Raw genomic sequence first — 10,000 nt, forward strand, 5'->3', positions numbered from 1 at the left:
CAGGAAAGTTTCACTCAAAATGTCATCAGGCTGTTAACTGGATCACTGAACAGATGGAATCTCATTACAGATTACAGATTACTTTAAAGTGTAAACATTACAGATTACAGATTACTTTAAAGTGTAAACATTACAGATTACAGATTACTTTAAAGTGGAAACATGACAGATTACAGATTACTTTAAAGTGGAAACATGACAGATTACAGATTACTTTAAAGTGTAAACATGACAGATTACAGATTACTTTAAAGTGGAAACATGACAGATTACAGATTACTTTAAAGTGGAAACACATTCCTGGTTCTGTCTGTATTTTTTCTCGACTGAATGATCTCGTTTTCTTGAGATCTCAAACTTTGTTTTCTTGTGATCAGATTTTAATTATCACATTATAAATCACATTATAAACAACACAATGTTTTTCTTGAGATCGGGACTTTTCGATGAGGTCACGAGCTGTGGTGTGATGTCACAGGTGGAGGTGAGGCTCTGCTGGAGGTGAAGTTTGGTCTCTCTCTGTTTTCCTGTGATAACGAGTTAATTTTATTTGTTTTCTCGACATATCGAGTCATTTAACTCGAGATAAGAATGTGTTATCTCTTGAGATCTCGATGCCCAAAATAACGACATAATTTTCTCATTATCTCATTATCTTATTGGTTTTCTTGAGATATCGAGAAGATATTTACATCATTAACTCGGAATATGAAGAACTGTTGTTATGTTGGGAGTGGAGCTCCACAGAGACAACACACTGTCATGTCGAGTTAATGACAGAAATGACTCGACATCTCAAGAAAACAAAGAAAATTATCACAGGAAAACGGTGTCAATAAAACGTATGAAAATATGTCCTCAATGGGCTTCCGTAGTGACATCGTTATCTCGTTATGTCGAGACAACCTTCGATGGTTTTGCTGACATCACAGCTTTTGTCCCTCTGCTGTTGCCGTCCTGCTGCTCAGGACCAGGAGAAAAAAAAGTTTGATTTCTGAAGAAAACAAAGAAAATCCAACTGATCCACAGCTTCAGATCACATGACTTTAAACTGAGTTACTGCTTTTACTGTGTGTGTGTGTGTGTGTGTGTGTGTGTGAGTGTGTGTGAGTGTGTGTGTGTGTGTGTGTGTGTGTGTGTGTGTGTGTGTGTGTGTGTTGGTTATTCTGTAGTTTTTTTGTTCCTTCCTAAAATCTGCTTTTAAAAGACGATAAAAACAATTGGAGGAGATCCAGAAAAATGAGGAGAGGAGAGGAGGGGAGGAGAAGAGAGGAGAGGAGAGAGGAGGAGAGGAGAGGAGAGAGAGGAGGAGAAGAGAGGAGAGGAGAGGAGAGAGGAGAAGAGAGGAGAGGAGAGGAGGAGAGGAGAGGAGAGAGAGGAGGAGAAGAGAGGAGAGGAGGAGAGGAGAGGAGAGGAGAGGAGAGGAGAGGAGAGAAGAGGAGGAGAGGAGAGGAGAGGAGAGGAGAGGAGAGGAGAGGAGAGGAGAGGAGGTTTGTGTCTTGTAACCATCTGGTCTTTTCAAGATGAATAAAGGAAAAAGAAGGAGAAGCAATCTGAGTTTTTGGCTTCATATCACTCCCTGTGTGTGTGTGTGTGTGTGTGTGTGTGTGTGTGTGTGTGTGGAGGACTTGGCAGTGCCAGAAAGTACCAGAGAAGAAGAAGTTGGCTGCCAAACTACCGGCCATGTCCCTGTGGTCAGAATGTAATCTGATTACTGCTCACTGGGAAAGTAATCTGATTACTCTCAGTAAAGTCTTCTGGTAGTTCACGCCTTCGTTCAGTGGAGGAAGGTGGCCCCGCCCCTCTGCCATGGCCCCGCCCCTCTGCCATGGCCCCGCCCCTCTGCCATGGCCCCGCCCCTCTGCCATGGCCCCGCCCCTCTGCCTGACAGACAGGTGGGGGACAGTTTGACAGGAGTGGACTAAACAGGACTAAACTGGAGTAAACAGTTAAACTGGACCAAACTGGACCAAACGGGACTAAACTGGATAAACAGGTTGACTGTAGCTGTGAAAGTTGAGCTCGGAGTGCAGCAGACAGTCTGGTTCGAGACTGCAGAGCAGGAACCCGCCCCGCCCAGCCGCGCAGCCTGGTGACGAACTGAAACGCACCCGGCGTCACGTCCCTGTCACGTGACCTCAGTCTGTTACTGCTAACAACATGGCTGCCGAGGATCTGCCATCAGAATTTGACGTTGTCATTTTGGGCACAGGTAGAGAAACACGCTGTATTTCCTCAGGTGTGATGAACCGGTCCGTGTTGTCGGGAGTCCTGTTGGTCCGGGTCAGAACGGTTCAGTCCCGGTTCTCCCGGAACGGTTTAATTCGGTCTAAAAGGGCGACAGAGGCTGGCGTTAGCCTGCTCCTTAGCTTGTGGCTACTAGCCAATACATTAGCAATGACAACGGCTAGTAGCTAAGGTTAGCCTTGTATGCTAGCTTCTGGAAACACCAAACTTACTCAAACATCAAAGCGGTGTATCGGTCTGTGTTGTGGTTTGTAACGTGAGCTGAGCGCGTGCCTGCCGCCGGTCGGTCCAGCTGTCCGTTAACGTTCCGCTCAGCTGCAGGCTGAGGCTAACGTTAGCTCACGTTAGCTCACGTTAGCCTGCTGTGCTGCTAGGCTAACCTTTACCTGGGCGGAGCTGTTCATATCAGCTGTATGACGTCACCGTGACCTCATCACGGCTGCACCTGTACGCTGTGCGTTTTACGACAAGAATCCTCATCCAGCAGCTGCGGGTTAAACAGCGTGATGCTAACCAGCTGCTTCAGTCTGGATCTGGTTCTGGTTCTGGTTCTGGTTCTGGTTCTGGTTCTGGTTCCTCCTCAGACTGTGGAAGCCTGATGTTTTTATTCATTTCTTCCTGTGGAAAAGTTTCTCTTTCAGCTTTACGACCCAAAACAAACATCAGCTCATCAGCTGATCTTCACCCTGCGTTTCACTGAACCATATCGTGATATATATTGATATCAAGAAAAATCCTTATGATTATCGTGATATTGATTTCAACCATATGGCCCGGCTCTAGGGGGGGTTGAAATAACGAAAACTAGGTGTGAAAAAACATTTTCGTTAACTGAAATAAAAATAAAAATGAGGCTTTACAAAAAAACGATAATTAACTGAAACTGTATTGTGTGTTTACAAAACTAACTAAAATAAACTAAAATTATAGAGAAAATGTCTTTAGTTTTCGTCTTTGTCAGTTTATTTCATACATAAGCCTGGGGTTTTGGGTGTTTTGGGTCTTCCAATTTTTTTTTTTACCTTTTTGAATCTCGCCCCTGACAAATACCCCATATTACAAAAAAAGACTAAAACTAACACTGAAACTAATAAAAACTAAACTAAACTAGCAAACCCGCTTTAAAAACTAATTAAAACTAAACTGAAATTGAAAACAAAAAAATGGCCCCGCCATTTGATATATAAGATACATATTGAAAATAAAAATAAAAACTAATGAAAAATGCAAAACTATAATAACTTAACTTAACCTGTTTGTGTTTACATGCACAGTGATATTCAGTTTATATTCTGCATATTCAGATATTCCATTTCTGAGTCACCGCGTGTCTCCATATCCTGTTTACAGTCCTGTTTCCATAGCAACAAGCTCAGTCTGCCAGCTGGGATACGATGTGATGTAAACACTGGAGGAGGAGAGAGGATCAGACTCTGAGAAAAAACTAAAGTTAAAGTCAGAAATTTACAATAATTTTTTTTTTACTGCTGACAGTGAAGTGATGAAGACGCTGATGAAGATGCTGATGAAGACGCTTCTGACGCTTTTTCTCACAATTCTTTACTTTAAACTGAGAAATGCAACATATTTTCTCAGAATATTATCTCCCAGCCTCTCCTTTGTTTTTCATTTGGAAACTGGAGTCTCTTTGTGTGTGTGTGTGTGTGTGTGTGTGTGTGTGTGTGTGTGTGTGTGTGTGTGTGTGTGTGTGTGTGTGTGTGTGTGTGTGTGATCATATGGCTGGATATCCCTCCCAACAGATAAATCACTTTCTCATTGTCTGCCGCTGACAGCAGTGTGTGTGTGTGTGTGTGTGGGTGTGTGTGTGTGTGTGTGTGTGTGTGTGTGTGAGGGAACCTTGGGCGAGCGAGGTCACAGAAAGAAGGATGGATGGGAGAGAGAGAGAGGAGCTGTAATGGAGCTGTTCTCTCCTTTCAATCATCCTTCACCTCCTGCCTCCTTTCCTCTCCTCTCCTCTCACTGTTCAACTGTTTAACACTGTGTGTGTGTGTGTGTGTGTGTGTGTGTGTGTGTGTGTGTGTGTGTGTGTGTGTGTGTGTGTGTGTGTGTGTGTGTGTTCAGGTCTTGCTGAGTCAGTAGTAGCTGCAGCCTGCGCCAGAGTCGGACAGAGAGTCCTGCACCTAGACAGGTCAGTCCACCTGTCTGTCTGTCTGTCTGTCTGTCTGTCTGTCTGTCTCTCTGTCTGTCTCTCTGTCTCTCTGTCTGTCTGTCTGCCTGTCTGTCTGTCTCTCTGTCTGTCTGTCTGTCTGTCTCTCTGTCTGTCTGTCTGTCTGTCTCTCTGTCTGTCTGTCTGTCTGTATGTTATCCTTCATGTTGTTATTATTATTGGTAATTCAGAGCAATAATTTAGAATAGTGTATGTGTTGATGTGCAGCCTGGGGCTTTTATTGTGAAACAGGAAGTGACAGTGTGTTTCCTGCAGGCAGAGTTACTATGCGGGCCGCTGGGCGAGCTTCACCTTCAACAGCCTGCTGAGCTGGATCCAGGAGGTCAGCCAGGTGAGGCCACCAATACTCAACTCTGATTGGCTGCTGAAGGCTTCTGAGCTCTGATTGGCTGCTGAAGGCTTCTGAGCTCTGCTGCTTCTCAAATCAAACGCAGAAGACAAATGATAAACAAACATGGCCGACTTTCATTCAAATGTATTTTGTGTGTGTGTGTGTGTGTGTGTGTGTGTGTGTGTTGGTAGGCGGGGTCTCAGCCAGAGGAGCTCCCTGATTGGTCCAGTCTGTTGGAGGAAGGAGAGGAGCTGATCTACCTGTCAAACTCAGACTCCGCCCCCATCAGCAACCTGCAGGTCTACTGCTACACCAGGTACAGAGAGACAGGCAGAGAGAGAGACAGGCAGAGAGAGAGACAGGCAGACAGACAGGCAGGCAGGCAGGCAGAGAGACAGACAGACAGACAGAGACTGACAGGCAGAGAGACAGACAGACAGAGAGACAGACAGACAGAAAGACAGACAGACAGACAGACAGACAGACAGGCAGACAGACAGGCAGACAGGCAGACAGACAGGCAGACAGACAGACAGCTGTTGTGGCTGGGCTCAGTCAAACTCTGTCCTTTCAAAATAAAAGCCTTTTTATAAAGTGAACATGAGTGGACTGGCCCCCCCCCCCCCCAGAATTGATGAGTTATCAATAATCCTCAGCAAATTCTGGGCAGGTTCTGAGCATTCATTTTTCTAATGTTGTTATTTATTTCTGTCTTCAGTGAGAAAGACGAGGAGGTGGAAGATGTCAAGAGTCCTGCTGCTCCAAACACCACAGAAGAAGAAGAAGCAGGAGGTGATGAGGACGTCGTCACGGAAACAACAGAGTCAGAAACCACAGGTTTGACTGCAGCTGGAATATGATGACAGGAATAATGACAATAATATATTAATATTTCATTTTATTTCAGATTATTATTATTGTAGATTTTTTTAAATATATTATATTATAGAAACATATACTACTAATATACTATGCGATATTCGATACCGCAGAAAATATCACGATATTCGATGTTATGGAATATCTACGGAAGAGGATTAGGGCCACAGGTGAAAAATGTATTTGAGTTCTGACTTAAAGTCAGAACTCAAATACATTTCTCACCTGTGGCCCTAATCCTCTTCCGTAGATATCGGCCCCAGCCTGGAGCTTCATTATATTCACACTCTGTGGTCCGGTCCACGTTTCAACATGTTTCAACTGCCTGCTGTTCATGGCAGAGCTGAAGAACCAGGAGGAGAACCAGAACCAGGAGGAGAACCAGAATCAGGAGGAGAACCAGAACCAGGAGGAGAACCAGAACCAGGAGGAGAACCAGAACCAGGAGGAAGGGGCAGATGGGCAGGAGGGAGATCAGGTAGAGGATGCTTCACATGCTGCTGCAGAGCAAAGAAACTAATCAGTCGACAGTATGGAAGGACGGACAGTGCATGAATAAATTAAGGAATGCATATGTTTTTTATAATTTGTGCCGTCCAATCACACCGGCCATCCAGACAGAGGGGGAGGAGCCAGAGGCCAGTCAGCCACGCCCCTCTACTGATCACAGCCAATCAGAGCCAACCAGGAAGAAGATCAGCTACGCTCAGCTGCTGAAGGAAGGACGGAGGTTCAACATCGACCTGGTGTCAAAGGTAATATAATATAATATAATATAATATAATATAATGTAATATAATATAATAATGTATAATATATATAATATAAAGGTCAAAAAATATTCCAACAAAATAAAATACAACAACAGAATAATGTAATCTAGTATAATAGAAGAGAGAAAACGTTTTATCACACATCAGCGTTAGGGAATCTAGTGATTTGAATGTGTTGCTAGGTAACAAGGTGAACAACAAGGTGTTGTCATGAGATTTTTAACACTGTACAGAGCGGCAGTCGGCCAATCATATCGCTCGGTTCTGTTTTACTGGTGAAAAGTTTCCTGGACCTTTCATTCAGCAAATCTCCTTTTTCCTTCCTTCTTCCCTTGTCTCCTTTTTCCTTCCTTCTTCCCTTGTCTCCTTTGTCCTTCCCTTGTCTTCTCCTCCAGCTGATGTATTCTCGCGGCCCATTGGTCGATCTGCTCATCAAATCAAATGTCAGTCGCTATGCAGAGTTCAAGAACGTCACCAGGATACTCACATATCGCCAAGGAAATGTGGAACAGGTACACACACACATACACACACACACACACACACACACACACACACACACACACGCAAACACACACACACACGTTCAGGTGAAGCCCTGAAACTGAGTCACCACAGGTAGTCATTGTTGCATGCAGAAAAGTCATTGCTCTGGGTAGAAAAGTCATTGCTGCGGGTGGAAAAGTTGTTGCTCCGGGTAGGAAAGGCGTTGCTGCAAGTAGAAAAGTCGTTGCTGGGGGTGGAAAAGTCATTGTTGCGGGTAGCAAAGTCGTTGCTGGGGGTGGAAAAGTTGTTGCTCCGGGTAGGAAAGGCATTGCTGCAAGTAGAAAAGTCGTTGCTGGGGGTGGAAAAGTCATTGTTGCGGGTAGCAAAGTCGTTGCTGGGGGTGGAAAAGTTGTTGCTCCGGGTAGGAAAGGCGTTGCTGCAAGTAGAAAAGTCGTTGCTGGGGGTGGAAAAGTCATTGTTGCGGGTAGCAAAGTCGTTGCTGGGGGTGGAAAAGTTGTTGCTCCGGGTAGGAAAGGCATTGCTGCATGTAGAAAAGTCGTTGCTCTGGGTAGAAAAGTCATTGCTCTGGCTAGAAAAGTCATTGCTCTGGGTAGAAAAGTCGTTGCTCTGGGTAGAAAAGTCGTTGCTCTGGGTAGAAAAGTTGTTTTGGGTAGAGAAGACATTGCTACAAGTAGAAAAGTCATTGCTCTGGGTAGAAAAGTCGTTGCTCTGGGTAGAAAAGGTGTTGCTCTGGGTAGAAAAGTCGTTGCTGTGGGTAGAAAAGTCATTGCTGCAAGTAGAAAAGTCATTGCTGGGGGTAGAAAAGTTGCTGCTGCAAGTAGAAAAGTTGTTGCTCTGGGTAGAAAAGTTGTTGCTCTGGGTAGAAAAGTTGTTGCTGCAAGTAGAAAAGTTGTTGCTCTGGGTAGAGAAGTTGTTGCTCTGGGTAGAAAAGTCATTGCTCTTGGTAGAAAAGTCGTTGCTGTGGGTAGAAAGGTCATTGCTCTGGGTAGAAAAGTCGTTGCTGCATGTAGAAAACTTGTTGCTCTGGGTAGAAAAGTCTTTGCTGCATGTAGAAAAGTTGTTGCTGCAAGTAGAAAAGTTGTTGCTCTGGGTAGAAAAGTCATTGCTCTGGGTAGAAAAGTCATTGCTCTTGGTAGAAAAGTCATTGCTCTTGATAGAAAAGTCGCTGCTGTGGGTAGAAAAGTCATTGCTCTTGGTAGAAAAGTCATTGCTCTTGGTAGAAAAGTCGCTGCTCTGGGTAGAAAGGTCATTGCTCTTGGTAGAAAAGTCATTGCTCTTGATAGAAAAGTCGCTGCTGTGGGTAGAAAAGTCATTGCTCTTGGTAGAAAAGTCATTGCTCTTGGTAGAAAAGTCGCTGCTCTGGGTAGAAAGGTCATTGCTCTGGGTAGAAAAGTCGTTGCTGCATGTAGAAAAGTTGTTGCTCAGGGTAGAAAAGTCGTTGCTGCATGTAGAAAAGTCGTTGCTCTTGGTAGAAAAGTTGTTGCTCTGGGTAGAAAAGTCGTTGCTGCATGTAGAAAAGTCGTTGCTCTTGGTAGAAAAGTCGTTGCTCTTGGTAGAAAAGTCGTTGCTGGGGGTGGAAAAGTTGTTGCTCCGGGAAGAAAAGTCGTTGCTCTGGGTAGAAAAGTCGTTGCTCTGGGTAGAAAAGTTGTTGCTCCGGGTAGGAAAGGCATTGCTGCATGTAGAAAAGTCGTTGCTCTGGGTAGAAAAGTTGTTGCTCTGGGTAGAAAAGTCGTTGCTCTGGGTAGAAAAGTTATTGCTCTGGGTAGAAAAGTTGTTGCTGTGGGTAGAAAAGTCGTTGCTGCATGTAGAAAAGTCGTTGCTCTGGGTAGAAAAGTCGTTGCTCTGGGTAGAAAAGTTGTTGCTCTGGGTAGAAAAGTCGTTGCTCTGGGTAGAAAAGTCGCTGCTCTGGGTAGAAAAGTTATTGCTCTGGGTAGAAAAGTTGTTGCTGCATTTAGAAAAGTCGTTGCTCTGGGTAGAAAAGTTGTTGCTGCATGTAGAAAAGTCGTTGCTGCATGTAGAAAAGTTGTTGCTCTGGGTAGAAAAGTCGTTGCTGCATGTAGAAAAGTCATTGCTCTGGGTAGAAAAGTCGTTGCTGCATGTAGAAAAGTTGTTGCTGTGGGTAGAAAAGTCGTTGCTCTGTGTAGAAAAGTCGTTGCTGCATGTAGAAAAGTCGTTGCTCTGGGTAGAAAAGTCGTTGCTGCATGTAGAAAAGTTGTTGCTGTGGGTAGAAAAGTCGTTGCTCTGTGTAGAAAAGTCATTGCTCTGGGTAGAAAAGTCGTTGCAGTTTTGAAGTATACAGAACAATAATCAGAACAACTATAAATGGTTAATTTCTATATTCTATACGAGCTACATCAGGCACACCAAGCACAAAATTAGCTAAAAAAACAAAAATCTTTTAACAGCCATTTTCTCCAAATGAAATCTTCCTGCTTCAGATGTTCTCACTGCCTTTCATTTACACTTTGTCCAATATTTTACCATATTTATTTAGTAAATAATCGATTAATCTGAACTATTAAGTTATTTATCTGAATGAAATCTACCTGTCTGTCTGCCTGCCTGTCTCTCTGTCTCTCTGTCTGTCTGTCTCTCTGTCTGTCTGTCTGTCTGTCTGTCTGTCTCTCTCTCTGCCTGTCTGTCTGTCTATCTGCCTGCCTGTCTGCCTGTCTGTCTGCCTGTCTGTCTGCCTGTCTGTCTGCCTGTCTGTCTGTCTGTCTCCAGGTGCCCTGCAGCAGAGCTGATGTGTTTGCCAGCAGACAGCTGTCTGTGGTGGAAAAGAGGAAATTGATGCGTTTCCTGACTTCCTGTCTGGAGGAGGAGACGCAGCAGCAGCAGCAAGGTAACACTGATCACCTGATCAATGACTCTTATCAATACTTTCCCCAGTCACATGATCCGTGTCAGACAGACAGACAGACAGACAGGCAGGCAGGCAGGCAGACAGGCAGACAGGCAGACAGGCAGGCAGGCAGGCAGGCAGGCAGACAGGCAGACAGACAGACAGACAGACAGACAGGTCGGTAGATTTCTTACATGTATAACTCCAGATACAGATATATGTAATAAGACTTA

At 44.5% G+C, this 10,000-nt stretch overlaps 1 protein-coding gene across 1 annotated transcript in view; it reads left to right on the forward strand.

Annotated features, from left to right (window-relative positions):
• The first annotated feature begins 2,145 nt into the window (after nucleotides 1-2,145).
• Nucleotides 2,146-10,000, forward strand: part of LOC139656529 (rab proteins geranylgeranyltransferase component A 1-like) — a 9,960-nt gene continuing 2,105 nt past the window's right edge. The window contains exons 1-9 of the mRNA XM_071534141.1: nucleotides 2,146-2,212; nucleotides 4,330-4,396; nucleotides 4,691-4,766; nucleotides 4,958-5,082; nucleotides 5,485-5,603; nucleotides 5,987-6,123; nucleotides 6,263-6,400; nucleotides 6,814-6,930; nucleotides 9,650-9,767. Of these exons, the coding sequence (XP_071390242.1) occupies nucleotides 2,161-2,212; nucleotides 4,330-4,396; nucleotides 4,691-4,766; nucleotides 4,958-5,082; nucleotides 5,485-5,603; nucleotides 5,987-6,123; nucleotides 6,263-6,400; nucleotides 6,814-6,930; nucleotides 9,650-9,767 (949 nt within the window). The 5' untranslated portion in view covers nucleotides 2,146-2,160. The remainder of the gene's footprint in view (nucleotides 2,213-4,329; nucleotides 4,397-4,690; nucleotides 4,767-4,957; nucleotides 5,083-5,484; nucleotides 5,604-5,986; nucleotides 6,124-6,262; nucleotides 6,401-6,813; nucleotides 6,931-9,649; nucleotides 9,768-10,000) is intronic.

The sequence above is a fragment of the Centroberyx affinis genome, unplaced genomic scaffold (genome assembly GCF_046629955.1).
Source record: "Centroberyx affinis isolate AG114_WGS23_722 - 3 ecotype Tasmania unplaced genomic scaffold, CSIRO-AGI_Caff_v1 ptg002493l_1, whole genome shotgun sequence".
Taxonomy (NCBI): domain Eukaryota; kingdom Metazoa; phylum Chordata; class Actinopteri; order Beryciformes; family Berycidae; genus Centroberyx; species Centroberyx affinis.